This window comes from Felis catus, chromosome C2 (genome assembly GCF_018350175.1).
Source record: "Felis catus isolate Fca126 chromosome C2, F.catus_Fca126_mat1.0, whole genome shotgun sequence".
In the NCBI taxonomy this organism is placed as follows: domain Eukaryota; kingdom Metazoa; phylum Chordata; class Mammalia; order Carnivora; family Felidae; genus Felis; species Felis catus.
The window spans coordinates 151097873-151117931 of record NC_058376.1 but is presented as its reverse complement, the minus strand read 5'-3'; the positions used below and the strand labels follow the sequence as shown (position 1 = coordinate 151117931).

Here is a 20059-nt window from a genome sequence, read left to right as displayed (position 1 = left end):
GTTGAACTTTCTTTTCAGTTCTAACAGTTTGTAGAGTTTCACGGTGTTTTGTTTGACTGGTTAGGATTTCAAGCACGGTGTAGATAGTGGTAGTGAGAGCATCCTTCCTGGGGTATCTGATTCAGATGAAAATGTTTCTAAGATTTCACCCACAGTAAGCTGTTATTTATAGATATTTTGGTAGCTAGCTTTTTTTTTTTTTAATTTTTTTTTCAACGTTTATTTATATTTGGGACAGAGAGAGACAGAGCATGAACGGGGGAGGGGCAGAGAGAGAGGGAGACACAGAATCGGAAACAGGCTCCAGGCTCTGAGCCATCAGCCCAGAGCCCGACGCGGGGCTCGAACTCACGGTCCGCGAGATCGTGACCTGGCTGAAGTCGGACGCTCAACCGACTGCGCCACCCAGGCGCCCCGGTAGCTAGCTTTTAATAACATTAAGAACATCCCCTTCCCTTCCTTCTTTGTTAAGAGTTTTTTTGTTATGACTGGATATTGAATTTTAGTGAATGCTTTCTTAGTGTTTGTTACTTAGTGTTTATTTCCCCCCTTATTCTGTCAATACGGTAAATCAGACGTATAGCCTTTCCAAATCTAAAACATTTTGAGATTTGCATCTTTGGTTTGCACTATGAAACATGTTACCTATCAGATCGGCAAACATCTGAGGGTGTAATAACCTACTTTTATTGCTGAGGTGATGGGAAAATGGGCTCCATCATGCATTGTGTATAGAACAGTAATTCGTACAAATCCCATGGGGAGCAAGTTGGAAAAAAATCCATCAAAGTCTTTAGAATTACACATGCGTAGTCTTCCCTGAGTCAGTGATCCCACTGTTAGCGGTTCACCCCTCAGGTATTTGCACACGTGGGAAATGAAGGGTGTATCGCTTTCTTCACTACAGCACCGTTTGCAATAATAACAGATGGGAAACAACCAGACTGTTCACTTGTAGGAAACTAGTTAGGCTCTGATCCTTCACAATTTCGAGGCATCTGCCAATCCTTCTAGTCTGTTGTGTGTCATCATCACCCCTAGATCCTCATAAGCATCTCCGATTTAACATGTTTGGGGCACAGTAGGCGCTCAGTTGATATGTTGAATAAATGAGTGTTCACAACGGTACCCTTACCCTGCTCCCCCACGGCTTTCCTCACCTCAGTAAATGGTTCCACTGGGCATTCGCTCAAGTCATAGGCATGGCAAGGATGACTGCCCATGAACCCCACATCCAACCCATCCTCAAGTCCTATTGGTTTTGCCTCCAAGATCCACCTCTGCTCCCCTGCCCTGGCTGAAGTCCCTGTCCTCTGTCATTGGTCTCCTTGCTTCCACTCCCCCTTGCCTCCAGTCTACATTGCAGGAAGCCCGAGGGATCTTCACGGAACATAAACAGGAAGACTTACCTCTTCTAGTCAAGATCTTTCAATGCCTTCCATTCTTCCTATTCTTTATCTCACCTTCAAGGCCCTTCATGGCCTTCCCGCACCTCCCCCTGAAGCCTCGCCACGCTCCAGCCATCTCCTTTCTCTGTTTTCTCCAGCACATCAAGTCTCGGGACCTCTGTCTGGAGCTCTGTCCTCCTCTGGCTCCCACTTATCCTTCAGATCTCAGACAGATGATCTCTTCTTCTGGAGCCCCGCCTTAGCCCCTGAGTCTAAAGTGGTCTCGCTGCTGTATTGTCTTTTAGTATCCCACTCCTTTCCTTCAGAGCCCTCATTACGCTGCAGTCATACATGTGCTATCTTGTTCATGAGATGGGCTGGCCAGTCTCCGTCCCTGTCCCCTGCACTCTATGGGCAACCAGACCTTCTCTGTCTTGTTCGCCTCAGCACTTCAGCATTCAGTAAATGTTCGAATGGATGGCTGAGGGGTGGTGTTGTGTTTGGCCACATTTACTTCAGGTCTTTTGCTGTGTATAATTTTTACATGTGGCAGCCTGATGTCACCTGGCCCCCTCTGTCATTGGAGTCCACTGTGGTCACAAACTGTTCTAAAAGCCCCTCCTACACGTCAGAGGGAGCTCGCCAGCTTGAAGATTTGCCCAAGATTGCTTGAGGTCTCCAGAGGACCAGTATCTCATCTTTTCAAGACAGGGTCCACGGGGTGGTTGGCTGGCTCATTTGGAAAAGCATGTGACTCTTGATCATGGGGTTGTGAGTTCAAGCCCCACGTTGGCTGTAGAGTTTACTAAAAAATAAAATCTTAAAAAATAAATAAAGGCAGGGTCTGAGTGTGCAGCCACCTTGCTGAGGGCTCCCTGGCTCTTGTTCCAGCCCCTACTGAGGCTGCTAGCTTTGGAGGTGTCCGGGGGTACTTGAGAGACTATCATATAGATCGTCAGCTGGTTTTAGTTGGGTTGGCTGGGTGCCCCGAGTCAATGCCATGCAATAAATAATCTAGCTTCCTGTGGCCTTCACTGGATATTTTGGACGTTTTCTATGTCAGTACAATCTCTTTCACCTTGTGAAAGGGCTGCCTAATATTCAGTCAGTCTTCAAATGGCCAATGAATAATTCCATGATTAATCAATTATAAAATATTAATAATTCAACAAAAATCAAAGTGTGACCGATTCCACTGTATTTCCACAAAAATGCTAGGAAATCCCCTTGCCTCCCTTCTCTTTCTAATAAGCTAGCCTGATTAAAAAAAAAAAAAAAAAGCCAGCCTGATTTTAAGAAATGTCTAGAATAATGAATGCTGTCCTTTTTCTGTTCTGACAACTTCTTGAAAGACCGTCCCCTGTTTCTGGGGGAATATGCAGGAATGAAGCTGGGGGTCTTCCTACCATTGTCCCCAGAGAATGTCCCTCCCAGTAAGTAAAAACCCATTTACAATTTTTTCCCTCCATATTCTTACATTATTACTGAAAATGTATTTTATGTCTGTCTCCTCTCAAGGAATGAAAGGTTAAAAGAGTTTATTCCTCTCAAGGGCTTTGCTTTTCAGAGTAAATGTTAAATTGTAAAGTGGAGGTAAGTTTAACAGAAATTCATTCAAGATTTATAAATATTTTAAGCACTTGAAGTTAATTCTCCATGCTCCAAGATAATTTAGTATTTTATTTTATTTGTTTTTAAGATTTTATTTTTAACTAATCTCTACACCCAATGTGGGGCTCAAACTCACAACCCTGAAGAGTCACGATACTCCACTGACTGAGCCAGCCAGGTGCCCCTAATTTAGTATTTTATTTTATTTTTATTTATTTTTTTAACGTTTTTATTTTTACTTATTTTTGAGAGAGAGAAAGAGAGAGAGAGAGTGTGTGTGAGCCAGGGAAGGACACAGAGAGAGAGAGAGAGAGAGAGAGAGAGAGAGAAAGAGGAAGAGAGATATCCAAGTAGTCAGTGCACAATGTGATGTGGAACTCAAACCCATGAACCGTGAGATCATGACCTGAGCTGAAGTCAGACGTTTAATGGACTGAGTCACCCAGGTGCCCCTAGTATTTTAAACACCAGACATTTCAGGGGCGCCTGGGTGGCTCAGTCGTTTCAGTGTCTGACTTCGGCTCAGGTCATGATCTCATGGTTTGTGGATTCGGGCCTCACGTCGGGCTCTGTGCTGACAGCTCAGAGCCTGGAGCCTGCTTCCGATTCTCTCTGTCTCTCTGTCTCTCTCTTTCTGCTCCTCCCTCATTCATGCTCTCTCAAAAATGAATAAAAGTTAAACAAAATTAAGAAAAAAATACCAGACATTTCATCTTGTTCTCGAAACTAGTCTATGAGAATTACAATTGCTGGTACTTTCCATCTCTTCCTTACCAATTTCCTAATCGCTTGAAGGCAGAGAGGGTGGCAGGGAGGGATTTAATGAGAATCTATAACCATGTATCAGGAGGAGTTGAGTAAAGGAAAGAAAAGGTCTAGGAAGAATATGTCCTTATTTGCTCAAGCCTTCTCCACTTTGCAAATTTCTGCAGGAACTCTTCACCTTGTGAAGCTCATTCAAGGTTGGGGGAGAGAGGGAAAGTTAAGGAACAAGGATTCATGTTCTCTCTTTTCTCCAGATGAAGCCTGAGAATCATAGCAGGGGACGTGGTAGGGTGTCGTAGAAAGGTCCAGATAGGTGTGAAATTGTGTGTATGTGTGTGGGGTGTGTGGGGGTGGGGATGGGGAGGTCCTACTGACACACAGGAACAGTGAGGAGAGGCTTCAAGTCCCTGGGAGAGGCCTGCCGTCAGCCACGTCCAATGTGGCCCATGAGTGAGTGCGCAAGTTTGGCTGGGGAGCTGTCTAGGCCAATGGCCCCAAGATAGGGTTCTCCGTTCCCCACCTGTAGCTCATGCATGGGAACCAGGAGTTACCTTGAGTAGACATGGAGAAGCTGAGAGGTCCACCTGTTCAGCTCGACCAGAATAGGGGGTTACTGAGCAGGGACACTGATGAGCAGTGGCTTGGTGGGATCAGCAGTAACTTGTGTTATTAATGCTATGGCACCCCATGGCCAGCAGACGAGGACACTACCCAGACCAGCCACCCCTTCCCTCGCCGCCATGAGGACCGTCAGCCTCCCTGTACCCTTATCCACCATGAGAAGGATCAGAGGGAGGTGGGGAGTAGTTCTGCCCTGGAGCTGAACTTTAACCGACCACTTACTAGGAAAAGATAATTTATGCCAGAAGTGATCACGGTGGAATGAATTCAGAAGTTAGTTTTCTCTCTCCTTTCCCAGCCAATACAGATACACCAATTATGCCGTTATAGTGAGATGAAAAAAGTCCTTTCTGGGGGATACAACAGAGCTGATTTGAAATAAATGAAGAATTTCTCGCTTCATTTTTTAATGAAAAATGTTTAAGCGCATATTAAACATCCCATTCCTTAATCCATATGACACATTAAGTCCTCGGGACAGATCATTGTCTCCCTTTTGGAGTCTTGATATCTGAAGCCAGAATATTGTTCTCACATGCCCTAGATGATTGGGGTGAAGGCTTGCTTCCTGTGCTTCGCACGTTGAGTTCCTTAAACAAGATAAGTGTAGACCTTTGCTCATGGCTCTGAGGATCTGACTGCTAAGAACTGAAGGACTAGTGTGTTTCCCAAGTGCTGACCTGTGTCCACTCTTCACAGAGTCTGCACCCATTTCCACATTTGACTTCCTGTGCTGCCACATCAGCTCACTGCTTGCATTGTCTTTCCTTGTCAGAGGGACGGCCCGGGACAAGGGTGACATTCCACTTCTATTAAATACCTACAATTCTCTTTTAAGAAAATATGGTAGGAAGGGCAGATGGATGGGAGGAAGAAAATCCATTTTATTTATTTATTTATTTTTTAAGTATTAAAATTTTTTTTAATGTTTGTTTATTTTTGAGAGAGAGAGAGAGAGAGAGAGAGAGAGAGAGCGCGCGAATAGGGGAGGGACAGAGAGAGAGGGAGACAAAGAATGTGAAGCGGGCTCCAGGTTCCGAGCCATCAGCACAGACCCCGACGCGGGGCTTGAACTGATGAACTGTGAGATCATGACCTGAGCTAAAGTCAGATGCTTAACCGACTGAGCCACCCAGGCGCTCCTGAAATCCATTTTAGTTTTTGGATCTATGTTTTAAATTTAAATTTTAGTTAACATACAGAGCAATATTGGTTTCAGGAGTAGAATTCAGTGATTCATCACTTGCATACAACACTCAGTGCTCATCACAAGTGCCCTCCTTTTGTACCCATCACCCATCTAGCCCATCACCCACCCGTCTCCCTCCAGCAACCCTGTTTGTTCGCTATCGTTAAGAGTCTCTTGTGGTTTGTTTCCCTCTCTTCTCTCCCCCCGCCCCACCTTCCTATGTGTTCATCTGTTTTGCTTCTTAAATTCCACATATGAGTGAAATCATATAGTATTTGTCTTTCTCTGATTGGCTTATTTTGCTTAGCATAATGCACTCTATCTCCATCCAAGAAAATCCATCTTACATTTAAGGTCCTAGTAGCCACCTGCAGTCCCCTTAGGGAAAAGTGAAGCCATGTTTAAACACATGTTTAAATACAGAGATGCTAGTGCCATCTCTAAGATGTGTAATTAAATGTGTTGACTAAAGCTTGCTAATTAATTTGCATGAATTAAGAAAAGATGTTGCAGGTTCACAGAGTCTTTGGAAATGCTCTTTCTAAAGAGCCCAATTTTATAACTTTCAAGGTCAGGTGGAAAGGTCCCTTCCTGTGTTGCCCTTCTCATTGAACAGATTCTGTTGCCTGAGCCAGAGCAGAGGTCCCTGCGGGGACGAGGGGACTGCTAAAGAGCATCGGGGGACAGGCAGCACTTGTGAGAAATGTCCTTATTCATTCTCTCATTTTAATCAAGTATCAACTGAACACCTGTTCTGAATCAGGCATTGAACAAGCCTCCAAGGACAGAAAATTTAAAGAGGTGGTGAAGCAGGCATAACAAAATTTCCAGATGCTTTCTTAAAATTATGTATAGCACACAAAGTTGGCGCTGGAAAGAGGGAGAAGCTATCATTTCTCTTTGGGGGAAGGGAAGGCTCTGGAAAGTTTCGAAGGAGTGACTTGCTTTTGAGCAAAGATGATGGAGGTGTTTTGCTGTGTAATTGTTGGGTGGGTAGGAAGCAGCAGGAGGGAGCCCTATGGACCAAGGTCCAAGGGTTTGAAATAATCTTACCACTTGGGAACGGGGGAACAGCTGAGTTGGGCTGAATGCATTCACCAGGGGGCAGTCCCTTCTTGAATAAAGCCTATTATTAAAGAAAGGTCACGTTCTTCATGGACTTTTGTCTATATCTCATTGGCTACAGTGTGATCACACAGTTGTATGTACTTAACTCGACATTATTAGGGTGCCAAACAAAATCCAGGTTTCTTACTGAAGGGGAGAGTGGATATTGGGCAGTCAACTAGTCAAATGGACAGAAATGAGTTTGCCATTTTATTATTAGTAGTATTATATGATCTTGGAGGGCTTACTTCTTCAGGCCTTGATTTCTTCATCTGTAATATGGGTTAAGTAGGGACTAGCTAGAAGGGTTACTTTGGAAATTAGAAATGACGGCTATAAAGCATCTGGGACATAGCAGGTAGTCAATAAATAGTGGCAGGGGTGGGGGGGGTGGTTCTTATTCCCCTCTCTTTGGTTCCTCTCCTTCCTTTCCTTTTTCTTCTTCTTCAAATACCTGCCTTACTTTCCCTCCTCTTTTATTCTTTAAAAAAAAATTTAATGTTTATTCATTTCTGAGAGATATATAGAGAGAAAACATAAGCAGGGGAGGGGCAAGGAGAGAGGGACACAGAGAATCCCAGCAGGCTTTTCACTGCCAGTGCAGAGCCATGAACTGGGAGATCATGACCTGAGCCAAAGACGGATGCTCAACCAACTGATCCACCCAGGCACTCCCTCCTCTTTAGTTTTAGAGTATGTGGAAACATCTGGAAAGCCTTGAGACAATATTTTACAGTTTCGAATTAAAATTCTTCATCCTTCCAGATAGTTCATATTATCTTTGCTGTGTAATTAGATGATATCTTTTTTTAAATGTTTTTTTAAATTTATTTTTTTAATTTTTTTGGGGGGGAGGCAGAGAGAGTGCAAGTGGGGGAGGGGCTGAGAGAGAGGGAGACATAGGATCCGAAGCAGGACCCAGACTCTGAGCTGTCAGCACATAGCCTGATGCGGGGCTCAAACTCATGGACTGTGAGATCATGACCTGAGCTGCAACGTCGAATGCTTAACCGACTGAGCCACCCCACAAGTAGCTGATATCTTTTGTGAAAACATCGTGTAGTGTTTATAAAGATTTGCCATTAGCCACTAATGTCAGTAAAGATGTAATTCGTGTTTGGATTAAATGTCATCGGAGATACACATTGAGATTCTTAGAGAATGTGTCTGACAAAGTCGTAGAATTAGACCATTCGAAGGAATTCTCGTGAGAGGGAAATGGAACTTATTAAGCAAATTATTTGCATTAGGTACAGTGCTAGGTTCTCTTCCTATTTATTATCTTCAAAGGGCTGCTGATTTAAGCATTATTTAAAAAAAATTTTTATGTAGGCTCCATGCCCAACGTGGGGCTTAACCTCACCACCCTGAGATCAAGAGTCTACTGACTGAGCCGGCCAGGCATCTCTTAAGCATTATTATTATTTGTTCTTCCCTTCCATTACGGACTGAATGTTTGTGTCCCCCCACATTCATATGTTGAAATCTAATCTCCAATGTGATTGTGTTAGGAGTAGACCTTTGGGAAGAACTTCGTGAGAGTTGGAGGCCTAATGAATGGAGTTAGAGTCCTCATACAAGAGACCCCAGAGAGCTCCCTTGCTCATTCCACTACATGAGGACGCAGTAAGAAAAATGCCACTTCTGAACCAGGAGGGGGCTTCTCGCTAGACACGCAATCTGCTGGCAACTTGATCTTGGACTCCCCAACCTCCAGAACTTTGAGAAATAGATTTTTGTTGTTTGTACACCACCCAGTTTATAATATCTTGTTATGGTAGCCTACATGGATGAAGACACCCTCTTTTAGATGAGGAAACTGAGCATTTCAATTTGAACTGTACACGCTTGCAACTGAAATAATAGTGGTTTAAAGGAGATGCAACTTTGTCTCTCATGTAAAAGATGTTCAGTGTTTGAGAGTGAGGCCTAGAACAGCAGCTCCACGGTCCTCAGACTCAGGCTCCTCCAGGCTTTGTGTTCCTCAACATGGCTTCCTTGTCGGGCTGAGCCATGGTCCAATATGGCTGCTGTGCCCAAGCAGAGATAATTCCAAATTGTTCTGGAAAAGACCGTCCTTTCAAGCACATGTGGGACATTTAAAAATACTATGAACGAGGTCATAAAGCAAATCTCAACAATTATCAAAGAGACATTATCATACAGACCACTTTCCCTGGCTAGAATGCGTTAAAATTAGAAGTCAATGCACACTTGGAAATTTTGCGACAGATTTTTAAAAACAATGGATGAATCAAAGAACTCAGTCATATTTAAAATGAGGTGAAAATGGCTTAAGGTAATACTCGTGGTATCCAGCTAAAGTTGTACTTACTGGAAAAGTTGTAGCCGTAAAAGCCTATGTGAGAAATGTTTGACTCAAGAATAGAGAGGGGTGCCTGGTGGGCTCAGTCAGAACAGCACGTGGCTCTTGATCTCAGGGTCGTGAGTTTGAGCCCCATGATGGGTGTAGGGATTACTTAAAAATAAATAAACATTAAAAAAAAATAGAATATAGAAAAAAAAAGACCCAAGGACATAAACCTAGAAAAAAATTGAAGAAAATAATAAATCCCTACAGAAATTAATGAACTAGAAAAAAATTAAAAAGAGCAAAGACAAGCAAGAAAACCAAGAGCTTGTTTTTGAAAAGAATAATATAGTAGGAAAACTACTGGCAAGATGAATTAAGAAAAATGAGACAAGATGCAAATAAATGATATGAACTATAAAGGGGGCTGTAACTATAAAATTTATCACAGATTTAAAAAGCATAAGAATACTATAAATAATGTGTATATCTGTAAAACTTAAAATGGATGATTTTCCAAGTATATAAATCTGAAGAGTATGTAAGGTATGGTCCTGCTTTTTATTAACTATGTATTTATCTCTAAATATTTCCAAATAAAAAAATGTCCAAATATTTTGTAAGTGGTTAACTATGGGATTTTTGTTATTTTTATCCATCCAAGTTTTCTAACTTTCAACAGTAAATGTAGATTTTAAAACCCATTAAGGGCCAACTGGGGAAGGGCAGAGGAAGCACCCGTGGGACACACTGTCTTCAGGACACTAGGGGTTTACATCCCAGTGCCCCATCATGTGTTTCTCGCTCTGGCAGGGAGGTCTAGGCCGCCATATTGTGTGATGTCCCCAAGCCCAGTCTCTATCCTTCCTTCTTCGGTGAGCTGTTTTCCCAACTTACAGTCTTTCTCACCCCAAGACATAGACCCTTGCATCTATGCAGCCTTATCCCATTCTCTGGCCCATTTCCAGCCCCCCAAGGTCCAGTCTTTTGGGGGAGAGGAGGGTTGAGCACAGCAGGGCACAGATAGTGTTGGACCTCGTCAAAGGACAGGGATGTTGGGGTCACACAGACATGGATTCATATCCCCTGTCTATTTCTTTCTGGCTTTATGAAGTTGGTCATGATTTTTAGCTTCTCCCGTCTTTAGTTGGTTGGTGATAATGCCCATGTTATAAAAGGAGGTAAAGTATAGAAAGCAACCACCATACAATGGGTGCTCAGTAAATGTGAGTTCTTTCCTGTGCTGTTATTTGTGGTTATAACTAATATACTAGTAAGCCTGGAGTGTTGGGAAAGAATGACTCGCGTGTGTATTGCTGTTGCTTAGCGTGTGGGGTTCAACATTCCTGAACTGGAACATGGTGCGGGCAGAGATGGAGAGGCAGTGCGCATATGCAATTAATCACGTACCCCAGCTAAACGCTGCATTTCCACTACGAGGAGAAATAGTAGCCAGAGCCTTTCCACAGACTATAAATATTATACTAAGGTAAAGGGGGGGAGGGGTGGATTTTCAGCTGGTTGCCCTGGAAGAATGTCAAGGTTCCACGGAAGAGAACCTCTTTTCCTTTAGGGAGTCACACACGGAGGGTAGCAGGAGGTGAGGCTGCCCCCTGCTGGACGTGGTTGGGGAAGGCAGAGGGTGAGAAGTGTCATGGAATGAGAATTTAAGAAATTTCCCTTGATGTGCTGGGGGAAGAAATGGCTGGGTGCGGGTCTGGACAGGCATGCGGTGGGCCAAGGCATCACGTCAGGTGGGTAGGAATTGAGAGTTCAGTCAGAGCGGGGACTCAGAGTCACAAGAGATTTTAAGTCCCCCTTTTACCCCATGCCAGTCATTCTTAAAAATCTGGGGCAAGTGCTAGATTTTCTGCTGTTTGTGTTGAATACCTGACCCCTTTGGGAAAAGAGGATTCCAGAAAGCTGGAGGAATTGCGGGGGGGGGGGGGGGTGTCTGGGTTGACTGTGAAAAGCTGGATAACATTGTCTCCATGTGCCAGGAGTGAAAAGAAATGACTCCTACAGGTTAGTCTTGCAGTGTTTCTTTATTTTCAACCCTGAGCTGAACTTTTTGCCACATTGTGTAGGGTTTGGGTAAGGATTTGGCACGTCTTTAAGGATTTTACAATGAATCAGACCCTAAAACTCAACTTCAGTTTCTCATTGTTCTAAAAATGCCTGTTTGCACCAAGGGTTTCTTTGAGAACTGTTGCCCATCTCCTCTGCAAATTTGGAAATTTCTCTTCTAAGAGGCTGCTACTCCTCCCACCTCCCTGGCTGCCTCTGCTGTTCCTTCTTCCCTTGCCCCTCTCCCTGAAGTGTGAAGGTAGGCCCACTCCCCCTCCTGGGAGCCTTCCCTGGCCTGGCTTCTTGCTCAGTTCCTACTCATCACATCCATTCCCAAGGCTGGGCTTCTTCCAGAGGTGAGGGACTCTCAAGATGGCGGCTGTAGCTGCTGTGTTTTGGATACCCACCCACCTTCCACATGAATGTCCTGAAACAATAAACATATCCCCTCAGAGTAACGCAGTTGTTTTTAATGTATTCATCCTTAAAACCCAGATCATCTGTTCTGTCTTCATCCCCTCTCAGTGTGCTTCCCTCGACCTTTGTACATACGTCTATTGATCACCATCACAGTTTGTAATTACGGACGGCACAGCTGTGTGTCTACCTTGACCTTGGGTTTGTTGAGAGCAAGGACTTTCTCAGTGTCTAATATATGCATGTCACCGTGTGTATTTGTTGACTCTTAATTGATTAATAGTCATTTACATGCCCTGCGTGCTACAGTGTTGTGGTGTTAGGTGGGACACTTACTGCATTTGTCCAAAAGGGTGTTGTAGTGATTCAATTTTTTACCCTTGTTTGGGAGGTTTTTTTCAAGACTCAAACTTCTCTTTGATTTCCTCCTCCTCCCCATCTTCCTCCTTCTCCTCTTTCTTTTTAACCCAAGTAAATAGTGAGATGCACAAAAATTAAGTGTGTAGTTGGGGCGCCTGGGTGGCGCAGTCGGTTAAGCGTCCGACTTCAGCTCAGGTCACGATCTCGCGGTCCGCGAGTTCGAGCCCCGCGTCGGGCTCTGGGCTGATGGCTCAGAGCCTGGAGCCTGCTTCCGATTCTGTGTCTCCCTCTCTCTCTCTGCCCCTCCCCCGTTCATGCTGTGTCTCTCTCTGTCTCAGAAATAAATAAAACGTTAAAAAAAATTAAAAAAAAATTAAGTGTGTAGCTCACTGAATTTGTACATACATGCGCACCCAAGCAATCACCTCTTAGATCAAGACCCAGAACATCTGCCCCCGGCCGGCACTTTGATGCCCCTTCCTAGCCAGACCTCACCTTCTCCAAACATAGCTATGTTCGGATTTCTAGCACTGTAGACTAAGCTTTTCCTGTTTTTGAGCCTCATGTAAATCGAATCATACAGCTTATATTCCTTTGTGTTCAGTCTTTTGTTGGTTCAACATTGTGTTCATGAGATGGAAACATGGCGACCGTTCCTTTTCATGACCGTGTAGTATTTTTTTGTATGAACAGTGACCACGGTTTTAGCACCAACCTATTATTATTATTATTATCATTATTTTAAAGAAGAGGTCTTTCTGAAACCTAGAATATTATTTTTCCACAAGTGTGTTTGGTTTTGTAATATTTTTCCTATCCTAAACGGGTCATTGACACATAAGTTAAAAAGTGTCCGTTTTCGGAAAACATGATTGAAAAGTAGGCCAATAAAAAGTTAATAAGCCCTGAATCCCTTTCTGTAGAGCCGGACCAGAAACTGAGCTTCCAGATTCAGGGTGTAGGACAAGGCTGAATGTGAATTTTGGACCGCGGGAATGGCCGGCCCTAGGCTCCTGGAGTAGAAAGCTCCCCCCTGACGTGCTGTTTCGTGTCTCCCCACCTCTCCTCGCATCAATGACTTCTAGTGAGATGAGTCAGAAAACGGTTAAGGAGGGCCCCAGACTCTCCAAGAACCAGAAGTTTTCGGAGCACTTCAGCATACATTGCTGCCCGCCATTCACCTTCCTCAACTCCAAACGGGAGATCGTGGATCGGAAGTACAGCATCTGTAGAAGTGGCTGCTTCTACCAGAAGAAAGAAGAGGACTGGATCTGCTGTGCCTGCCAGAAGACCAGGTAAGTGGGCTGCACTGCCCGCTGGGCATCCGGCTGGGCGCTGGCTCCACGCCCCGTCCTGCTCTGTTCCGTGAGTCTGGGCCGCTCTTCCCCCAGTGCCCTGCGGTCCGCTCCCTGTTAGGTTCTGAAGGTACCGGAGGGCGATTGGAAGGTGGGGGGGGGGGGTAGGGCCTGCCTCCCTGTTTCCAGCTCCTGTCAGCATCCCTTAAGCAGCAGAGGAGAGCCATGGCTCCAGCCTCCAGCTTCTTTTGGCCCCCTCAGCACCAGCCGCCGGGCAACGTCCCCTCAGAGGCCCAAGCAACAGCCAGCGGCACCCCCCGCGGTGGTCAGAGCACCGGCCAAGCCACGGTCCCCTCCGAGGTCCGAGCGTCAACCGCGCCCCCGCCCAGAGGTCCGACCACCACCAGCCAAGCAACGCCCCCCTCAGAAGTCCAAGCAGCCGCCGCGCAGCAGCCCCCACAGAGGGCCGGGCACCAGCCGTGGGGGGTCCCCCATCAAAGCTTCTAGGTTCTGGTAACACCATCTCTTCCCTTTTGTTGCCCCAGCCCTAAGGTTAGTAGCTGTGTCCTGTGTTTACTAACGTCTGGGCTACCTCAATGGCCCTCTCTTGGCCTTACCCAACCCGTGTCAATTCCCTGCATTAAATCCCCATGTTTGAAATACCTAGTGTGGCTTCTGTTTTCCTCATCGAGCTGTGGGTGTAGTACTTCAGGGGACAGTAGCTGTTGCTTCTTTGGTCCGAGAGGACTGCAACCGATTACTGTATAAACTCAGAGTAGCCACCCCAGAAACAGAGCACGCAAATGAGGCCCTCCATCGCTGTGCCTCAGAGACAAGAAGGGTGACTCTAGGGATAGCTGCGCACGTGTAGAAAAGGAGAGGTTCAGCCAGTTCGTCCACCCGTCCCCCTGACACACTTCAGCTGCTGTTAATCTCAGCGGCAACATCATCCATTCACTCGCGCACTCATCCAACAAACTTGATAGCATTCCACAGAGTTCCATGTGTCATGGTGGGGGGATGGGGATACGGCAGTGAACAAGTCAGGTTGTGACTCACCAGGATGAAACAAGGGAGTAGTTGGTCACAGTGTAGGGTGTATGTACCTTAACGTTGTCATAATCAGTAAGTACGCTGGGGCTATGGGAGCCTGGAACAGGGTTCGACCCATCTGGGCTTCACAGAGGAGGTTAGGCTAGGGTAAGTAGAGAGTAAAAAGGAACCTATGCAGAGAGAAGGTGAGGCAGAGATGTGTTTGTCTGTCTCATCTTAGGAGGGTCAGCTTTTTGTTTTTTAATAGACTTCATTTTTAGAGCAGTTTTAGGGTCACAGCAAAATGGAGTGGAGGGTACAGAGATTTCCCATATAGTCCCTGCCCACACGCATGGCAAGCCAATTGTTTAGTTCTTTTAATATGTGGAAATGAAGCTGCTTTGTAGGTTAATGGCGGGCGCTAATTGTGTTTGAGAATCTCATCCTTACTCTGCATAGCCCGTTACTCGGGGTGCATGTCACTTGCTGTTTACCGATGTACTATGCAGAAGAATCCACGGAGGAGCGGATTAAAGACGCCCCCCCCCCCAAAGAATCCAGTTCCTTGGGTGACCCATGAGATCTGGAGATCTGCCTTTCCCACAAGCAGCACCTCCACCCCAGCATAGCGACTCCGCTGGTACGCGGACCACCCTTTGAGAAGCGCTGACCTACGTCATCCATAAATAAGTGACCCACGTTGTCTGTGATGTGCAGTAAAGACATGTGGAAGGGGCCACACGCGTGGCACTAAAAGCGAGAGCATTAGAAAGGTGCAAGATGGGGTGAGGTTAGTTTGTGAAGGAGGTAAGAGCCCGCCAGTGTCTAACTCTGGAATAGGAAGCTGTGTGCCGGGTTACCGAGTCCTTAATGGGGGCCCCCCAAGGGGCCTGAGTCCAGGGGGCCTGGCCAGGTAAGTTGTGATATATGGAAGTGGTTAGGAAGTGTGAGAAGTAGAGAAAACCAATTGGGTACGAGGCCTGTCATCTGCGGGGGTGGCTTCAAGCCACACCATGTGTAGTGAGTTGTGTGATGGCTGCTTGGGTGGCTGGGAGTTCAAGCAGGACATGGATAGGAGAGGAAGACCGTGAACGCCAAGTTCATCTGTCTCTGCCCAGCGGAACTCAAGAGGCTGGTGTGATTTGCTTCCCTCAGTTAACTGTTCTCAGTGGGTATCAGGCTGTCCTTGCCTCCTCAGCCATTGTCGCTCCCCTGGGATGGGGGACCCAGCAGCCTCTGTTCATAGGGTCCCATGACACTGAGGATACGCCATTTGAGCCCTTCCTGAGATCCTTATTTTTCCTTCTCAGATTCCCTGAGGAGATGCACTAGAGCCATTGCTTTGCCACGAGTTTATTCCCCCTGTTGACACTCGTTGGCTATCCCAAATCAAAGGGGTGGGAGGAAGGTTAATGGGAAAAAAATTCACTCTTAGGCAGAGCTACTAAGCTGCACTTAAAGACAGGCTCAAAAAAAGATTTTCTGAAGCACACTTCCCTTCTGAAATGGTGCCACTCCTGAATTCTGACCTTTAAAGGTTAAAAAAGATATTGACAAAGGCCTTTCGGATCCTTAGTAACCCCCTTGGGTAGATCTCAAGAACCAGAGAATATTCAAGATTTAGGATTGGTAGAATTCCTTGCAGCCCGACTGAACATTCTCATATCTGATGGGAGGAAACCCTGGCATCTCCCTCTTAATTTAGCCTACTCTCAATTCCTCAAGATTTTAGGATTCACAGGTCACCCTTGCCTTTAGGGTTGACACATGTTTCCTGGGCCAAGCCTCTTTTGGCCCCGCAGGGCTCTGCTTTGGGAGCGGAGGACCTGCGGTTCTCTGAAAGCCACTGTGGCCTGTGAGTGACTGGGGCCAAGTGCACATCTTCGAGCAGTGCTGTGTGCGCCTTTGACTCATTCTTTCACAGAATTTCTTGTACCAGATTGGGCCCCGCACACCAGGAGCTTGGAGGACCGATCTCTTCCCAAGTGTATTTTCTAGCTTATTCATCAAGACCATGTGCACAGCAATGCAACAAGCTCTGGGCAATCAAAGGAAATGACGTTCGCCCCTGGTCCGGCCGCCCGGATGGGATTTCGGAGCGGCCCCTCCCTCAATGATGTTGTTCTTCCCTCCAGGAAGCCCCAGTCTGTGTCTATCCCGGCCCACATTCAGGGGTCCCACCTGCCTGGTTCATCTCCTTCCCCAGCTTGCTTTTTCACTCTCTTGTCTCACTTCAGCAGGTGATAAAGTCAAAGCCCAAGAAAGACAACCGTATTGCTAGAGGGTAAAGGTTCTAAGTGGCTCTCAGGTTCTCCACAGAATTTGGTCTTTTGGAGACAGGGTGCTTTAGCTTTGAGTCTCAAGTTGAAGCAAGCAGGGTTCGGTATTTTATTGGCCGAGGCATGACAGGGCATTGCTTCTAAAGGTTAAGACAAACACACCCACTGAATGACTACATGCTATCTATATCTGTATCTATCTATCTATCTATAATAGTATATCTATCTATAATAGTTTCGAGTTTGTTTGGAATTATTGGGACTTCCAAACAACAATTCAATTCTAAATACTTACATACTTGACAAGCTAGGACTTACTTCCAAAGAGCACTGACCCGGAGCAATTACTCTGAGGGTCTGAGAGTGTGCACTGACAGAACCACGTATTGGGGCTGAGGTTCAGACTGTTAGATAAGGGGCATCTGCCTGCTTTTCAGGTGTGCAGACCCAAGTTTATTTCAGACCCTTCTACGACATGGCTTTGTCCTCTTTTTGTCCTTCCCCATGCCAAGAGGTACATTCTGGCATTTTGTACTTCTGGAAAACCGCAGACCATTTTCTCTTTCTTTGTGCAGGACTGGCCAAACTAACCCTTCTGGTCCCTTTTCTGAGCCCTCTCTGAGTTTACACAAGCAAAAGCATTGACTTTGTATTCATGTCTTAGAAAGAATTTATTCCTTACGTGCTTGTGGAAAAATCGCACCCAGGCATATATTATGCTTAATCACATCCCAATGTTTACACCCTGGCAATCTATTTTTGGGCTCATCAGCCAAACAGAATCAGAAATGCATCTACCATTTCCCAGGTAACAGTGGAGTTAGGGAAAGGTAACTCTCAGATCGGGCTCTGGTCTGCCTGCCTCTCAGATTGCATCATTGCTTTTATGAGTTTGGATGACTGAACTCTTGAGTCTTGCTCTACCTGAGGCATAGATCCCTTCCTGTCCAGGAGCAGGCTTCTACACCTCGTGGCCGTCCCCATAGCATGGTGCCTGAGCAGAGCAGGCTCTCACGGAGGCTGGGGTTAGCCAGAGAGGCCTCTGGTCCCATGAGCTGTGGGTACTCTTCCATTTGGACAGCTCCTGCCTGGTTCCATGTCCCCAGTCTAGAGCGCACGGTTAACCACTCTCTCTAACAACCTTAATGCCATTGTTGCCCATCCTCTGGCCACGCTCATCCCACAGATCCCTCACCTAGATCAAGTTGATGCCCTACGTGCACTACTCCAGCCTCCAGCTGATTGTTGATAGAGTAAGGCTCCACGGTTGCAGACAGCTGCTGAGCACAGCTAGGAGAAGCCCGTAGCCTTAAGGGTTGGTGCCACCATGAATGGTGAGCACCAGCCTCTCTCCAGACTAGTTTGCCTCCACCAGCCCCAACATGTTTATCAGGATATGCACCTGTCTTTAAATCCTTTCTGTCAGTCCCAGAGGGGGAAGCATTTTTTCCTGATCAGGTCAACCCGTCCTTCCACCACTCATGTGTGATCTGCGTGATCTTCCTCCCCCAACTCGTGTTTCCTCCGGGGTCTTGCTGCACTTCCCCAACAGCTTCAGCCTTTTTCTATGGTCTCAAGAGAAAGTGCTTTAGCTTTTAAACACGCTCAGTCATCTCATAATGACTGAGTTCGCCTCTGGCCCTGTCTGGTCTCTCCTCTTCTCAGGCAAATTAAAAAAAAAAGTAGCGTAAATTTATCACCTTTACTTCTCTAAATTGCATTTACTCCTCAACTGACTATGCCCTGATTCTTCCCAGAGCACCTCACTGAAATCTCTCCTGTGCAGGTTCCTCCAGAAGCAACAATGCTCGGGCAAGCAGTTCATCTGGGGGGAGGCAGAGGGAGGGAATGCTGGAGGAATGGGGAAGTGAGACAGAAAGGGAAGCAGCTGATAGAGAGTGTGTTCTCAAACCAGTTCTCACTGTGGACTCCCAGGGCTTAGTCCTGCTAGGGAGCCCTAGTTGCTAACGTAGGACGTGAACTCAGTTTTCCCAGCCAAGGGGTGAAAGAGCTGGGGTATTTATACACCAGGCCATCAGTCATTGGTCAACTAATGCTGCTTTGAGGATAGTGTTAATTCCTTGACACTTCTGACCTGCCAAGCAGATGGCAAAGTGAGCTGCTGTAGCAGGAAAGAGCCCACAGGCAGAGAAAGGCATCTGGAATTTCAGCCAGTGTGCACACAGTGGTAAAGGCGAGGGGCCATAGGCCAGGTACTAGCAGCACCTGCTTTAACAGCTTCCCTGCGGTCTTTGTGTTGCTTTGCTAGATGAATGCTCAATCCAGTCTTTATATCGATGGTGCTGTCTGTCAAATTTGTTGACTACTCACTCACTCAGTCATTAAATTCTCTGCTCTCTTTAGGGGTGCCTGGGTGGCTCCGTCAGTTAAGCATCCGACTTTGTCTCAGGTCATGATCTCACTATTTGTGGGTTCGAGCCCCACATTGGGCTCTGTGCCGACAGCTCGGAGCCTGGAGCCTGCTTCCAATTCTGTGCCCCCCCCCCCTGCCCCTCCCCTGCTCTCTCTCTCTCTCTCAAAAATAAATAAACATTAAAAAAAAACTTTTAAATTCTCTGCTCGCTTGCCTTCCATGACCCTTCTATTTCCTAATTTACCGTGTGAACTTTTCTTCTGCCTCCGTTGTGAATCCTTGCTCTTCTGCTAATTGTGAAACCTTGGGATCCTCTGGGGTTTTATCCTGAGCTTGCTGCCTGGGCAATTTTTTGTTCTTTCATGATGGGCACACTGATGACTTTCAAACCTTACTTGAGTCCTGACATTAAACTCTGGGCCCATTTGCCCAGCAGATCAACTTGGATATTGTCAAACCCAACCATCTCCACTTGACTTCTTTCCCACGAAGACTTGCTCTTCCTCTTATTTACTATCTCAGCAAGTAACGCTACTGCCCCTCCCAGCATCCACATTGAAAAGCTAAGCGCCATCTTAACTTCCAAATTTCCCCCCTAACACATGACTGTCAATTTTACTTCTAGATTTTTCCCCCTATAACTTAGAGCACATTAAGGGCCAATGGGAAGGGGTATGGACATGAGAATGAGACTGGAAACAAAAGAGGGGGCATGGAGATTGTTGATAGAGTAAGGCTCCTTCGTAGTATGTGTGGAGGGACTGGCCTTTGATGGGAGCAGGAAAAGCCATTTGGTTTTGCAAAGGAATGAGAAAGACCCATTAGTGGGCATTAAGATGAAGGCAAGTCCTACTCAAGGATGAGAGAGCCAGGGGGTGGGTGAGAAGGTTAGAGTTTTGAGCACCAGAGACCAGGCTGGGGAAAGTACTGAGGGTTAGCTGAGCTCTGATCCATGGAGCTGCATATGAATCTTTTGTTCTTATGGAGATTATTCTCCAGGATGGGAAACCAGTTACCATCTCCACAGTCTCCAGCAGCATCATCCAACTCCACATCAAGTCTTCTTTTCTTCCAGTTTGCTTTGCCAAACGTTCCCACAGCAACTGTTCTTAAACTTCACCAGGAACCCCGAGTGCTCTGACCCTTGTTTTTCCTTCTCCATTCACCAGACTCTCCTTTTGTTCTCTAGGTAGTTTGATTTTTATATTTATTATATTGTATAGGATTGTATTGTATTGTAGAT

The 20059-nt window shown here is 46.0% G+C and overlaps 1 protein-coding gene across 3 annotated transcripts in view; it reads left to right on the top strand.

The window, feature by feature from the left end:
* The window catches only part of LOC101098738 (myelin associated oligodendrocyte basic protein), a 49984-nt gene that overhangs the window by 12919 nt on the left and 17006 nt on the right, over nt 1-20059 (top strand). Inside the window, exons 3-4 of one of the 3 annotated variants that reach the window (XM_019810906.3) lie at nt 12922-13131; nt 13393-13638. In XM_019810906.3, coding sequence (XP_019666465.2) covers nt 12926-13131; nt 13393-13638 — 452 coding nt within the window. In that variant the 5' untranslated portion in view covers nt 12922-12925. Of the gene's footprint in view, nt 1-12921; nt 13132-13320; nt 13794-20059 lie in introns of those variants that run through there. The other 2 variants (XM_045037828.1, XM_006936519.5) reach the window with 2 other exon arrangements.